Below are 15,695 nucleotides of genomic sequence, written 5' to 3'. Positions count from 1 at the left end.
ACCAAGTGACGGAACTTAGGAATTATGATGAGTGTACGCATCAAAGTAAAAATTCCAGAGGACACAGCCTGGTCATTCACAAGACTACCTCAGGGGTTTATGTGACTGTCAGAGGCAGAGCTTCACTTGGCATTTTCACGGCAACCCCGCTGTGTGTGCGTGTATGTGTAAGCATTTCCCATTCTTTCCTTGGGCACATCTGAATTCTGACCCACTCATAAGAATAACAGCCGGCAACCGTAAGACCTGAAAGGCCCGGTGCCAGGGCCCCTGGAAGTCCGGGACCCTCTGGTTTTGGTTACGCGTTTGGTACTGGGTGCGACACTCTGGAATGTACGAGACTGTCTCTGCACTTAAATGATGAGGAGATAATGTGATTTAATGCCCATGATCATCAGGGGGTTAAAAGCATGAAAAAGCTGAAAATCTTTCTTGGTACCTTACCTTTCACAAGTGTAACACTCGCAGAACTCATTATTTTCTCCAAAAAAACCATCTCCATAGTAACAAGAAATTTCTTCCCCAGGTTCAATATCTCTTAGAGCCTTCACACATGCTGTATCTCTCCCAGTTGACACAAACTGAAATGAAATGAGCTCACTAAGAAACTTGTACCCGAAGCAGAAACCAGAATACTTGAGATACAAAAATGTTTGTGCTTACCTTACAGTTAGGTCTGCAATCTGAAAAATGTCCAAAAGATAAAGTCAATTAACTGTAGATAAGATCTGAAACACGAACAATTACAGAAATCTGAAATAAGCTTTCCATATGAGTTTACAACCTTTTGACAGAAGTTTATGTTTCAAGTTTAACTACAGGAATATTTATTTTAACAACTTTGTGGTAATAAAAATTACATTCTTAACCCCCTTTAAAGAAAGATAAAGGCCTTCCGCAGTCGGACGCGGCCCCTCGAGCGTGGGCCGCGCTGCCCGGCACCAGTGCCGCCCCCGAGGAAGAGCGCTTACCATGGTTTATAAACGCAGCGGGACCGAGCCAGAGCTGAGCGCAGTTTTTCCTTGTGGAGTACATGACACTGAAGTCGTTTTCTCCGTGTCTAAGTAGCATGTTCTCCTCAATTTCTGAAAGTTCGGCAATACAACCCACCAGTAATTCTATTTTGTCATTTCGTTTCCTATTTAAAATATGTGATGTTAAAAATTACTAGTAATTATAAATAATAAGGCTTCTTTTAATAAAATTAATACCAAGTATTGAGAAGACCCAGCTCTGCGCTTTGTAGCTGACTTGGATCCCACCTGGAAGCCCCAGAGCCTCTGCCGCGGTTACCTGTTCAGCTGCCTCGCCCCTGTGAGAGGCTGGGAGGTCCTCCAGGACAAGAGCTGCGCTACTGATCTAAGTCTCCGTATGCCCTGCAGCAACTAGTGTAGTGTTTTGCAAGCAGAAAGGACTCAAATCCCTGGCCACTGAATTCAACCTGCTGGCAGTGGACAAAGGAGCCCCAGACGAGTGCAAGAGCAGGGAAGGGCTACGAGGACCCAGAGCTGGGACGCTGCCACCCTACAGACATGGAACGCAAGCCCAGCACAGAGTCTTCCGTGGTCTCATAGTGATGTGATTCTTTTACTTTCGGTAATGTATCTCAACCCACTACATTACAAATACAATTTCAGCAGGTTGTCAGTGTAAGAAACATTAACGAAAAATGTAATTTAACATAACATCTGGCCTCCCAAACCTTTCACTAGTTCCCTCATTAAGCAGGCAGCAGGACTCAATAAAAAAGCAAAAACAAAAAGCACTTTGGCTAAGAGACAGACTCTGGTTCACCTCAGAATTCTAATCCTGAACCCCAAAGACCGGAATGGAGAGCATCAGCAGACCTTGCTCTCCGGGCCGCAGCACTGGCCCTGCGCTGGCTCCTCCAGGCTGAGCTCTGGTTTCATCCCTCCCCACAACTCTCTTCGCACTTCAGCAGTCACTTAAGAGCAAGTTTAAACACAATAACTCTATGAGTCTGTACTAGTATAATAGTTACCACTCTTTCGTCGCCACGATCTTGGCCCCGTTCTGTTCTGATGAGTATCTGTTACAGGGCAGTATTTCAAATCCACTGTCAGTTGCAAACATTCGCAAGTAAATGAACACCTAAAACAGAAAAAAAATTGACATTAATTTTATATTGTTTATCCTGCTAGACTTTCTTAGAATTATAAAAGCAAACCACCACCAATGATAGAAAAAATTTAAGATCATCAAGTAACAAAGTTTGTTGGTATTTTAAAATTTCACGTATGTGAGTACCTAACTTCCTGGCTAAGTTACTCTAGAAGTTCACAAAGAATTTTTCTTCTAGATGACAAAGTTTTCTCTTTGGATAGTCATACAAATGATCTTATATGTTATTATATCTTCACATGATTAGTTTTACAGAAAAATTATTTATTTTTAGGGGGAGGGAGGGAGGAAGAGGGAGAGAAGCATCAATGTGAGAGAGAAACATCGATCGGTTGCCTCTCACATGCACCCCAACTGGGGACCAAGCCCAGAACCCAGGCATGGGCCCTGCCCAGGGACTGTACCAGTGACCTTTTGCTCTGTGGGACAATGACAGACCCACTGAGCCACAATGGTCAGGGCCAAAAAAACTGATTTCAAGTTTCAGTATTCACCAAAATTTAGGCTTTAGTTTCCTTTACCCTTATCCAAACAGATAAGTAATATTAATCTTATTAATAAACCTACATGTTCCTTGAATAATTTTTCCTGCGTTTTGTTCTTGTTGAGAAAATAGTGCCGCGCCCATTCGCCCGAAGTCAGACATTTGAAGGCTTTCTCCAAGTGCTCGTCTTTCTTAAAACGTTCAATTACCTCCTTTAGTTCTTCTTGTCTTCCTTTAATAGGCCGAAATCTGGAAATCAAGACAAGAGCTGGAGTTGCGTGCCATCACCCTTGGGACACTGTTAAAGAGACCCCGAGAAAGAGAGAGCCTGAAAACCACCAGCCCTAACAGAAGAGATCGATAATCCTGATAATTACTACTCCAGTACTAGTTATCACCGGGAGGGAACTTCTCTCTCTTACAACTGCACTTTCCTGTTTTCACTTCGCTGCCGTCTCATGAACTGGAGGTTGGAGCGCAGGCTCTCTGACGCAGGCTTGCACTAGTCATCGGCCACGGAAGGCACAGAACGAAGGACCTACAACAGCGCTCCTCTCCTCGTGTGTTAGAATGACAAGGTTTTTTTTTTAAAAACATGCAGAATCAAGCCAGAAGAGTGCCAGGCAATGAGCTTCAGAAAAATGGAGAAGCAAACAAAATCATGCCACTAACAAACATTCTCCAAAGACAGAAAAACCCCAAACCAAGTGCCGGGTGGGTCGTGAAACACACCTTGGTGTTCTGCCACCACGCCAGGTCGGTCTCTGACCGCTGCATGCAGAGCACACGGGGCGCGGAAGCGCAGCTCCCGCAGAGACACTGCTCTGCTGGCAACATGAGAAAAATTGGTGACGCAGGATAATAAACAGCCGCGAGTGTAAAATCGGCCATTATGATTTCAGAATACTACGTTTCTAGTCACAGAGTAACACATGATACAACACAGTCCAAGAAAACCTAAGCTAGCAAGCCTCTCATTCCAAAGTTGTGTTCTCAATAAAACACATACTATAATTGGGGGTACTTGGATCTTAATTAAAAAATTTCTTGTCATATCAGTTTCATTTGGTTTATTTTCCCAAATAAACTTGTTTTTTTAAATCCAACCAAAAAAGGAACCACAAGACTGCTATTCAAATAAAGTTAAAAATATGTATTAATGGCCAAGGAGAAAAAGATCTGAACTATGAATTGACTAAGAATTCGAACTGCACACCTCACGAATGTGAAGGTGCTGAAACTGAGCTGAGGCAGCATGAACCCCAGGAAAGCAGCACGCAAGCAGACTTCTTCTAGAGGCGCCGTCATAAACGCACTCACGACATCTCGGTAAGATGCGAAGCCGCAGTGTGGCACCAAGGGCATTTACCAGGCGCTGTGCACGCGGGCACTGTGGTGAAAAACAGAAGAGACAGACTGGCCACTGCTCTCTCTCTTTTTCTAAATTTGATTGATTTTAGAGAAAGAGGAAGGGAGAACGAGAAAGAGAGAGAGAGAGAGAGAGAGAGAGGCATGAATTTGTTGTCCCACTCATTTAGGCATCACTGGCTGGTTCTAGCACGTGCCCTGACTGGGGATGGAACCCGCCGCCTTGGGGTACTGGGACGATGCTCTAACTAGCTGACGTACAGCCAGGGCTGGCCGCTGCTCCTAAATGAAAAATTTAATTGACACTGAAAGATATACACATGCATCAAACAGTTAAGCAAGGCATCAATATGCAAATGCATATTAATATGGTACAGACTACATTGCTATAGCACTTTATAAAGTATGGAAATTATAACTAAAGTGAAGATTTGTTTGGGAAGGAGTTTTCCAGCAAAGACTGATATGGGCAATGAGGAGAGTTGTGAATTCAGCTTTCTAGAATATTACTACGGGCAAGAAAGACTCCAAGGAGGGCAGGCCAAGTGAGGGAACTTAAGCAGAGGATCTCAATAAGGCCAGATTCAGAGAGTCGAACAGGGGCGGAGGGCATCAGGGGACAGTAGAGGAAAGTACTAGAACAGGAAGCGGGAAGACGTGAGGTCCAGCACGGATGTACTATGTTCACTGGAGGCTCTCCAGAGGATGTCAGATGCGTTAACGGGCGCAGACACCCCTAGGAACCTACCAGCTTCAGACTCTAGTTTCAGTTCAGTTCTCACAACTAAGCAGAACCACCTGAAACAGCGTAAACACATCCCAGAGATATGATACAAAGAAATGACAATGCTGTATTTTATTTTTCCATTTTCAATTAATTAGCACACCAGCCCTGACGGACAGATTCGTGGAAGTCCTTTAGACAACCAGAGTGTCTTTAACTAGACTGTCAGGATATGGTGTCAGAGAACCACCACAAAAACAATCTAAAAATTTGCAGAGCTGTGAAAGTATCCACACTTCCAGTCATGACATGAAGCTACTTGGAGAGATCACAACTGGTTTTGTCAAGCCTGGGTTTCTTAAACTGTTCTCGCTGCAAGCCTGTGCTGGGCGTCCCTGCACGCGAAGGACAGCTAGGACAACCACACCGCCGTGGGCTGCGGCACGCCACTACACACAGTCCGGAGATGCGAGATGGCAGGAAGTGGGTGACCCACGCTCAGTGCAGTGAACAGAAAAGCAGCACTCCCCTTTGGGCAAATGCAGTGTATAGTCCACGGCATCAATGACAGGGCTACAAAGGGCAGAAGGAGCCCAGCAACCTCCGCGTGTCCAACATGGAACTGACCAGTGGTGACGTCCTATTTTAAAATAATTGCATGGCTCAACACGTTAGCAAGCAAGTCAGAGTCAGGGCGAAATTCACCTGAAGCTTTAAAAACATGACAGGAACACAGGTACAGACATGGCCGGACACGGGCTGTGCTGCTGCGCGTGCCGTGTGCGCTGCGCTTCCTGAAACCTGCTCCTTCCGACCGGGAGCGCCTGCCCGCCACCCGTACCTTCACCCGCTCTTTGTTTGTGATGCCAATTTATATGCTAACACCAGCCCCAAATAATGAACTCTTGATTTAGTAATACTGTCTTCCACGTCTCCTGTGCTGACTTTTGTTTGTTTTCCTGACTTCTATCGGCTCAGATAAAAACAAAACCCCTCCAAACTGCTACTTGCTACCCACTAGCAAGACCCTCCATTTCACAAAACACAATTTATTACCAAACTCCCCGCCACAGCTGGTTGCTACAGGTGTGAAATAATAGGCAGGCAGAGGAGGAAGAAAATGGTTGGTGCAGACAGGAAGGGGGAGAAATGGCTCTTCTCAATAATCCTACAAAAATACATCAAAATCACCTGGCTGACAATTCAAATCAAATTTCATTATTAACAAGTACTGTGAGGAAATAAAAATTATCCAATAACATGAGATTATTACAACTATTAGAGCCAGAGCAAATAGTGCTCTAAGGACCTCAGAAAAAATTAAAATAATTAAAAAAAAAAAAAAGACTATTTATTTAGAGAGCGCAAAAGGGAAGGAGAAAGGGCGGGAGAGAAACATCGATGTGCAAGAGATACATCGATTGGTTGCCTCCTGCACACCCCCAACCGGGAGACCTGGCCCACAACCTAGGCACATGCCCTTACTAGGAATTGAATTAGTGACCTTTTTATTCCCAGGTCGGCACTCAATCCACTGAGCCACACCAGCCAGGGCATAAAATAAGTTCCCGTTATTGCATGGGATAGCCTCTGCCCTCAATCACAATCACTAAATCTCCCATACAAATTGCACAGATCTGTCCTTGCACCATGCTTCCTAAAGCTAGAAGAAAATCTAGACTATCAAAAACACCCCTCTTATTCCATAAACAAGGAAACTAAGGCTCCTGAGGGCTAATGAGCAGGGGCCTTTCTCAAGCCCGCTGCCGCGTGGACTCCGAGGGCCCTCTTGTGGCGCTTCACGTTAGAGCAGGATTTGACTTGTGCTTGCCACGGAGCCCCAGCCCGGAGCCCAGCCAGAGCACCGGCTGGGATTCTGACAATACAGTGGAGGGTACTACATACTTTAAAATTTCGCCTTTAGGGGGAAGTGGCATGGCAGAGAGGCAAGGGAAAGCAGGCGCCTGATATTTCCAAATCAGTATGTCCCTCCTCCCTCTCTAACACAAAATCTGCTATTTTCAATAAATCAAACATTTCGTTTTCTCTTCCCACAACTCTGATGACTGCTGCTGTAAGAATTTTTCTTAATGTCACTTACAATCATTCACAATTAAAAGGGGCAGGAAAAAGACATGAATCCACACTCCCACACACCTGTTCCCCACTCTTTCCAGAGACTCACTTCCCAGGCTTCCTCGCTATTTGGCTTTTCTGTCTCCAAACCCCAGACCACTGTGGCACTGAAGCAAGGCTGCAGGGCTGCATTAGCTGCACTACCGCCCCTTCCACAGCATGTACCACCAAGAGCTGACTGGAGGAAGGGCGGGAGAGGAGGGGCAGAGAGAAGGGAGCAGGGGAAGGAGAGAGGGAGAGAAAAATGCTCATATATTTAAGATGGAAAATAAAACCACGAGGCAGCACTGTGAACACGTTTCCCCTCCGAGGAAGGTCAAGTGCACACGGTGGGCATGGCGCTGAGGAGGGGAGGTGCCAGAGCCACACGCTTTGTTCCTTCTTCACCTGAAAATAAACAACCACCAGAAACATACCTGGCTGTGTCTTGCACCCAGTGCTCAGCTAATCCCAGGGAATGACTCCTGATCTTTTGATGAATGATTTCTCTTAAAATTACCCTGTTATGGAGTACAAGTGGTTTTTTAAATACAGCTATGACTAAGACCAAACTATTTTCAAAGGTTTGCAGAACGTTCTGGAACTCATGTTCTCGCCGCCACGGCCACCATTTAACGTAAAAGAACACCACAAAGGCCGCGACAGGGCAGCGGGCCTCTCGTTACCGTCCGCAATGCACCCCACCTACCTCACAGGGTTGTTGTGGGGGAAACTGTCGGATTTGGAAAAATGCCTTGAGCTCCTCGGAGGAAAGGCGCTATATAAATGCAAAAACAAACAACAACAATAAAAACGATTTGTAGTCTGTACTCGTCATCTCTAAGCAGGTTTACAACATTAGCCACAGCAGAAATCCTTCAAACACTGAAATTCCAGAACTTTACGGAGCTGCGGGGAGCCCCAACATGGTAAAAGCCTGGAAGCTGCCCCTCCCCTCCCATGGCACATCATTTTACCCTGGACTGTACTGAATTAGAAGGCCTAAGAATTCCTTTAGGCTGTCTAGTCAAGCACTTACTCTCAGAGTGCCGTTTAAAGGGGTTCACAAATTCCCACCCAGCAGCCGACATGAATACTCCAATACGTGACTAAGGGAAGCAGAACCCGATGGCTCCAGCAGTGGAAGGGTGAGGAGGGACTGCCCTGGAGTTCGGATCAGAAAACTAGAGAGACACCCCAGAGAGAAAGTGTCCTGAGATGATGCTTCACTGCCTCATGACGTCAGTCCCTGCTCGGCTCCCCTGAACCCCCCTCCTCACGCCGCCGGCAACCCTCTGGGTCTTCAGCCTGAACAAGTGGCACTGGCCCTGGCGTCAGAATACCCACCATCCTGCTCTAAAATCAGAGCAGGTACTAACAACTCTGTTCTCCAGCTAAAAGGTTCATAATTGACAAGTCGACTAGTCTAAATATTTCCCAATAAGCTGAAATGGTTTTGTTTATACTATTTCTAGGTATTCATGCTATAACTCTGACTTACTTGTTAGTAAATCAGGGATATTTTAAGATTAAAACATGAACATTCATAATATAGCTAGTTTGGGAAATTCTCAAATCATCAAAGATCTGCTATTTCTGAACACAGCACACTGAAAGGGGCTGGGAAGAGGAAAAAAAGGCATAAAAAAAGAGAAACTAAAAACTGACAAATTATAGATGTGTAAACATGAAAACAAAGAGACCATTATAAGAGTAATAGACAACTTGGACTATTAAAATCCAAGCTCCACTCCTATTTTCCAGTCACTTCATTTGCACCTCACAGAGAGAGAAGTCCACAAGCTAGTAATTTAAAAAATATTCATGGCTTATTCAAATAAAGCACTATAGATTTTCCTTATTATCTATAAAATAATATCTTTGAATATGATGTAAGTCAACATTCTGGTAAATTCTTGCTCAAAAGATAAAGAACCAGAATGAATGGTTTTATTTCCAACTAAGTCCACTAAGATTACATGAAAATGTGTATCATTCCCTAAGATTAAAAACTTCATTAGTAAAATTTCTGTGTATTTCCCAAATGTCAGCTTTCATGAGCCTGTTGAAGCGCCTTTGAAATGAATGCCAAGTGTCCTCCCGGACACAGCGACAGTGGAGCGCAGCCGCCAGGGGCCAGCGGGGCCGTCTGCGCCTCCAGCGGCTGCTGCGGGCACTGTGAGTGGAACTGAACATCGCACTGAAAAATGAGTACATGTCTTCTCCGTGTTTAACTTGTTTTAACCGATTTTCATTTTAGACCCTTAATTTCTATTCATAAAAAATTTTACATATTGGATACATTTCAACTTGGGGGTACCTGGATGTATATAGCAAGGCCCTGAGGTGTAATATTGGTGTGGCAGTCCTACTTTACAATATAAGGACACAGGTTTCTACGGGAGCCCAGGAAACTACGGGTGAGGTGCTTTTTATCCACTTTTCACACCACAAGGAAGCTCAGCATGCCCGGCGCTCGGGGCCTTGCTCTTAAGAGCCTGATCGGGAATGTGTCAGAAACGGAGTCAGTGTCTGCATCCTAACAAGATTCCCCAAATGACTCCTAGAAACTGATTACGAGAAGCAGTTGTCAAGGAGGATTTTTATAGGAAACAGGAGTTACTTCCCTTAGCAGAAGATAATCAAAGGCAACCCTTCACCCTTTGGAACAAAGCACGGGGGTTCTGAATACATAAATTTCTTCCCTCAAGCACTGAAAATATTTTGTAATTTTGATGGAACGCTTTCTAAAATGGTTTATATGCTTCCGTATTTCAGCATACGTAAGGCTCAGTGAATATAATCTAACTCATTCTCGATGACTCCAGGTCATAATTACGGGCCTTTGTGGTAATATCCTGAACGCCACTGGACAACATGTTATGTGAATCAGTGATTCACATTTCTTAATTCAGGGGAAAAAAAGGCTAAAGGGTGATTTTAATACTATCGGGATCCTCTAGAGAATCCGTGCTGGTCTCATGTTCACTGGGGAAAAAGGGGAAATGGACTTAACATAATGCAAACTAGACTGTGCCTACACACGAGGGCATCTAATTCTGCTGATTTTTGAGAGAACAGCCATCTGTCTGCCTAATTAGGAAATTTAGGTATTTGCCCCTCTGAAGACAGAATCTCTCAAGCCCATCCCAGCTTCTCATTTCATTTTAGTAAGTAAAGATATATGATTACAAGAAATTACATGAAAACACCAAAGGCACATTTTTACCTGAATTTCTTCCTTCTGGATTTCAAAAGTGGTGGATAAATGCATCCTACAGTATTGCTTTAATTCTAGCAAGGGACAGAGTTGAAAGAGAAAGAGGTGGACACAAGTTTTTCCTCCTAATCACCTTTACTCACCGCACTAACTCCCACCCCCCCAACTAATTATCGGTGACTAGGCACCTGCTGACCGGGTCCTCCAGGGTCAGTCGTTGGCACTGGAGTTACTGAACACCAGAGCAAGGGTGACAAAGGTTAAGAGCGAATGGTGGTCTAGAACTTGCTCTACATTCTAAATCCCTGTGCTTTTCCATGACTTGAAAACCCTTTGCCATGGAAGTTCAGAGGTAGAGAAGCTGTAAAGCTCTGACTTGCTGTGTGGTGGGAGGCAATGACTAAGTTATCTAAGGGCGCTGGGGGGGAAGAAATGGTATTTAAGAGAATTAGAATAAAGAAATTCAAAGGATGAATTTCAAGGCAATGTAGTAATATTTTATGTAGATGCCATCTGTTACTCAATAAAGCACTTGTACATCTATTTTTATGTGCACACTGAACGTAAGCACACGCCTTTAAAAATATTCACTCTCACTTAAATGCTTAGCTGTATCTCAAATATTAAACAAATGGCAGAATTCCCTACGTATAGTGGCACTTATTTAGAAGTCTTTAATAAGCCATGAAAAAACTGATGTAGCCTACTTTTAGCAGGAAAAAACCCCAGTGCATTTTTAAGGTTTTATAGGAAGCCTGTTAAGATTTTTCTTTCAGCTAATTATCAACATTTAAAATAGCATATAAAGATGCACCCCCAGCCTTATATTTTAACAGAAATATCCTGATATAAAATAAGAACACAGAATTAAAACTGACAAGATTTTTAGAAGCTTTTGTTGCTTTTCTTGGTACACATATAGAACAATCTTTCTGCAGCAAAGAATTTTCCTTTAATGTTAAATTTTTGACTGAAAGTAAAATTAGCCATCTCTTTTCTTAAATTCAACATCATCTGTTCTGTTCAGGATAAAGATGTAAAATTACCTAGTATTCATTTTGTGTGTTTGAAAACCTAAATAGGGATCAAGAACCAAACTGGTTGCTAGGTCATCATTTTCACAGAGTTCCTTGGCAGACATTCCAGAAGATGGTACATATCGACTCTGTCCTTCGAATCCTGAATTACCATTACCTGTGAACAGAAAAAAAAGAAAGAAAAGTAACTCAAATTGAAAACCACTGAATTCTATCTTAAAATAACTTTTGCCCATTCAAGTTAGTAATCAAGAATTGAAATTATTTCAATCAATTTTAATAATGGAGAGTGGCATACTAGTCTTATAAACAGAAAACCAAATGCAGTGAACTAACCCATTACTGAGAGTGTTTTGGTTAGCAGGTAGCACCAGGTTTCCCAAGAAGAGGGTCTGAGACCCTGGCTCCGATGCCCTGCCCCTCTGAGGAAGAGGTGAGAAACAGGAGGGCAGGTGTCCCTAAGGAAGCAAGAGCGCAGCAAAGGCCTTTGCAGACAGGGCTGGGCTGGGGAGACAGGAGGGGCACAAGACACCCTCTGCAGTGAGTGCCAGAAGGCAGACCTTAAGGACCAAACAGAGTCCAAGGAGTTGACTCCATCTTCCTGCCTTTGGGCAGATGAGTGATGACTAGCTCCACTTTGCCAGTACCAGGCCCAGAGGTCAGGAAACCTGCCTAGGACTACAGCGCTAGGTAGTAGAGGTGGGGAAAGAAGAGAAGAGAATGACAAACCTACTTCTACCTGGCCTGTCTTTAAAATAATTCTGAATGACTGGACAAAAATAGGAAAGGTGACTGAATGTATATGCGATTGAAGTACTCGGGTTTAATCGTGGAAGAAAAACAATGTGAAGAGAGGAAAGGCAGGCGGAATCCGTGATGTCTGAAGTTTTGTCAGTGCTGACTGAAGTTTGATGTCTACGCCACTGACGGTCTTGGCAGCGGTCAGTGAAGACACCAGCAATAAAACTTGAAGCGACTCAAAATGGGCCAAAAAGTTAGTTTGTTTTTCCATAAGATGGGTCTGGTAGCACTTAGTTAGCTTAGAAACAACTTTGTTTGATTGTATTGTGACAGGTGTCATATCAGCATGCATTTGAAAGAAAAAAACTTATCAAAATTGGTGAATGTTTGTGTAGCCATTTTAATATTGAAGATGGAAGAAAATATGCAACATTTTTGGCATATTATGCTTTATTATTTCAAGAAAAGTAAAAACTGCAATTGAAATGCAAATAAAGACTGGTGCAGGGTATGGAGGAGGTGCTGTGACTGACCGAACACGTCAAAGTGGTTTGCGAAGTTTCGTGCTGGAGATGTCTCGCCAGATGATGCTCCACAGTCAGACAGACCCGCTGAAGTCAACAGTGATCAAATCGAGACATTAACTGAGAACAGGCAAGGTTACACCATGCAGGGGATGGCTGACACTCAAAATATCCAAATGACAATAAAAAATGTGTCTTATTTTACAGAAAAATTAAATGGTCTTTCTGGCCAACCAAATAATATGTGAAAGAGCAAGAGACGCAGTGGGAGGTGCAACTTCTTCTCGTCTACGTAAAAGGAAAACTAAGCACTTTCCTGGCATGCAGGTATGTGAAAAGCTATCAAATCGCATTTTCTGTAACAGCTTCATTGAACTATAATACACATAACATACAACTCACGCTTTTAAAGCGTACAAGTCAAAGGTGTTCTCTTTAATATATTCACATAATCATGTAACTATCACAATTTTGGAACATTTCATCACCCCCTAAAGCAGACCCACACCCATTAGCAGTCCCTACCTATTTCTCCCTCCCAGCCCTTGGCAGCCATTAATCTAGTTTCTGTCTCCATGGCTGTGTCCAGTTTGAAAACTTCCTGTAGAGGGCAACACACGATGTGTGATTTTGTCACTGGCTGCCCCCAATGAGCACGATGTTCTCAAGGTGCATCCGTGTCGCTGTGTCAACACTTTGCTCCTTATCACGGACCACCCGTGTCCCACCGTATGGATACACCACTTTGTTTACCCACTAGCTGACGGACGTTTGGCCCGTTTCCACGGTTTTGCTATTCTGAGCACCATTTCTATGAACAATCAAGTAAGTTTTTGTGTGTACATGTTTTCAATTCTCTCCAGTATATCCCTAGGAGTGGAACTGCTAAGTCATATGAGAACTCCATGCTTAACCTTTTGAGGAACTGTCAAGACTGTTCTTCAGAGTGGACACACCATTTTACACGTCCAACAGCAGCAGCATATGAGGGTTTCCAGTTCTCCACATTGTCACCAGCACTTCTTACTATCTGTCCTTTTGATTCCAGGTATCCTAGTAATTGTGAAGTGGTATCTTATGGCTCTGATTTGCATTTTCGTGATGACTGAGAGTCCTTTTTTTAAAGATTGTTTTAGTTATTATGAGTCCCTTAAATTTTCAAAAGAATTTTAGGATGAGCTCATCAGTTTCTGCAGAGAAGCTAGTTGAGATCTCGACAGGAAATGCATTCAATTTGTAGGTCATTTGGGGAGTACCGCCATCTTAGCAGTAGTAAGCCTTCTAATCAATGAGTATGTGACATCTTTCTATTTATTTAGGGCTTTTTAAATTTCTTTCAACAATGTTTTGTAGTTTTCAGAGTCTGGGTATTACATGTTGATTGTTAAATTTGTTGCTTTTTCTTTTTGATACCTCTGTAAATAAAATTGTTTCAATTTTGAATTGTTCACTGCAAATGTACAGAACTGCAGCTGACTTTTGTATACTGGTCTTGTATCCTGCAACCTCGCTGAACTTGATTAGTTCTAATGGTTTTTTAGTGGATTCTTAGGATTTCCTATACACACAATCATGTCATCTGCAAATAGGGACTGTTTAACCTCTTCCTTTCTGATCTGGATGCTTAGTTTGTTTCCTTGCCTAACTGCGGGGGTTCAAACCTGCAGTGCAACGCTGAAAAGAAATGGTGAGAATGGATTCTGTGTCTTGTTCATGATCTTGGGGAAAACCACTATTTCACCATTAAATATGACATCAGCTGTGTTTTTTTTTCACCGATGTCCTTTATCTTTCCTTCTATTCCTAGTTTGTTGAGTTTTTTTTTCCCCTGAAAGGGTATTAAATTTTTGTCAAATGCTTTTTCTGTATCTATTAGGATCCCTATATGGTTTTAGTCCTTCATTCTCTTGATAGAGTGTATTAATTAATTACAGTGTACTAAAGCTGTTATAGCAACCTTGCATGCCTGGGATAAACCCCACTTCACCATGCTGTGGAACCGTTTCATCTGTTGGTCGATATGGTTTGTTGATATTTGCTGAGGATTTTGGTAGCAGGAAAATACTGGCTTCGTCGAATGTATCGGCAAGTGTTCTCTCCCCTTCCATTTTCTGGGAATAGTCTATGAAGAACTGGAATTAATTCTTCTTTAAACACCTGCCAGTATTCACCAATGAAGCCATCTGGGCCTGAGATTTTCTTGTAAGCAGTGTTATTTTTGTATTTCTTCTTGACTCAGTTTTGGTAGTTTTTTGCTTTCTAGGAATTTTTTCGATTAAACTAAGTTATCTAATTTGTTGGCACATAGTTGTTCATAACGTTGTTATAATCTTTTTCAATTTTGTGAGACAGTAATATTCCCTCTTTCTTGACTCTTCTCTTTTTCTTGGTCATTCTTGCTTAAAGATTTTGCCGATTTTATTGATCTTTTCAAAGAACCAACTTTTACTTTTGTTGATTATCTCTACCATATTTCTATCCTCTATTTTGTTAATTTCACTTCATTATTTCCTTCTTTCAGCTTGCATTTCTTTTTCTCTTGTTTTAGGAAAAAAGTTAGGTTATTGATTGAGCTCTTTCTTTTTTTTTTTAATATAGTTGTTCACAGCTACAAATTTCCCTCTAGGCATTGCCTCAGCTACACCTCATTAATTTTAGTACGTGGTATCCTGTTTTCAATCATCTAAAAGTATTTTCTCACTCCCCTTTTGATTCCTTCTTTAAACCATTGGTTATTGGGAAGTGTGTTGCTCAATTTCCACATATTTGTGAATTTCCCAAATTTCTATTTTTCACTTCTAATTTTACATCATTTTCGTCAGAGAACATATAATGTGTGATTTCAGTCCTTTTAGATTTACTGAGGCCTGCTGTGCGGCCTGGTCTGTGGTCTACCCTAAAAAGGCTCCGTGTGCCCTTGAAAGGAACATACGTTCTGCTGATGCTGGGTGGACTGCCCTACAGCGCCTGTAGTGAGAGCTGGTTTAGAGAAATGCTTGTCTTCTTTCCTTGTTCTACATACATTACTGAGAGCAGGTTAGTAAAGTCTTTAAATTACTGTTGAATTCTCTGCTTCTTCCCTCCATTTTGTCAGTGTTGGCTTCACGTCCTTGCGGCTCTGACGTCAGGTGAGGTCACTGCAGTTTGCCTGAGACGGGCGCTGCTTTGTTTCTCGTCAGCACTGGCTGTTTTCGCCACAGTAACATTTACAGCATTCCCTCACTTATCCTGCATATTACGTGCCAGACACCCCACCGCCGCAAAGTAGGAACCTTCCATTTATTCTACACCCTTAAACCTATGGAACTTGAACAACATACGTATACAGCACCGCAAAATC

General features: G+C 42.7%; 1 protein-coding gene across 3 annotated transcripts in view; it reads right to left on the bottom strand.

Annotated features, from left to right (window-relative positions):
* Positions 1-15,695, bottom strand: part of KMT5B (lysine methyltransferase 5B) — a 49,977-nt gene that overhangs the window by 13,287 nt on the left and 20,995 nt on the right. For 2 of the 3 annotated variants that reach the window (XM_090257446.1, XM_090257452.1), the window contains exons 3-9: positions 11,100-11,247; positions 7,543-7,611; positions 2,710-2,875; positions 2,003-2,112; positions 972-1,138; positions 664-683; positions 445-581 (exon numbers count right to left, since the gene is read on the bottom strand). In XM_090257446.1, coding sequence (XP_090113572.1) covers positions 445-581; positions 664-683; positions 972-1,138; positions 2,003-2,112; positions 2,710-2,875; positions 7,543-7,611; positions 11,100-11,247 — 817 coding nt within the window. The remainder of the gene's footprint in view (positions 1-444; positions 582-663; positions 684-971; positions 1,139-2,002; positions 2,113-2,709; positions 2,876-7,542; positions 7,612-11,099; positions 11,248-15,695) is intronic. The other variant, XM_090257462.1, reaches the window with a different exon arrangement.

The sequence above is a fragment of the Furipterus horrens genome, unplaced genomic scaffold (assembly GCF_987537825.1).
Source record: "Furipterus horrens unplaced genomic scaffold, mFurHor1.1.pri manual_scaffold_2, whole genome shotgun sequence".
NCBI classification, from domain to species: domain Eukaryota; kingdom Metazoa; phylum Chordata; class Mammalia; order Chiroptera; family Furipteridae; genus Furipterus; species Furipterus horrens.
Note: the sequence above shows the minus strand (reverse complement) of the source record. Positions and strands in the feature narration are given on the sequence as shown.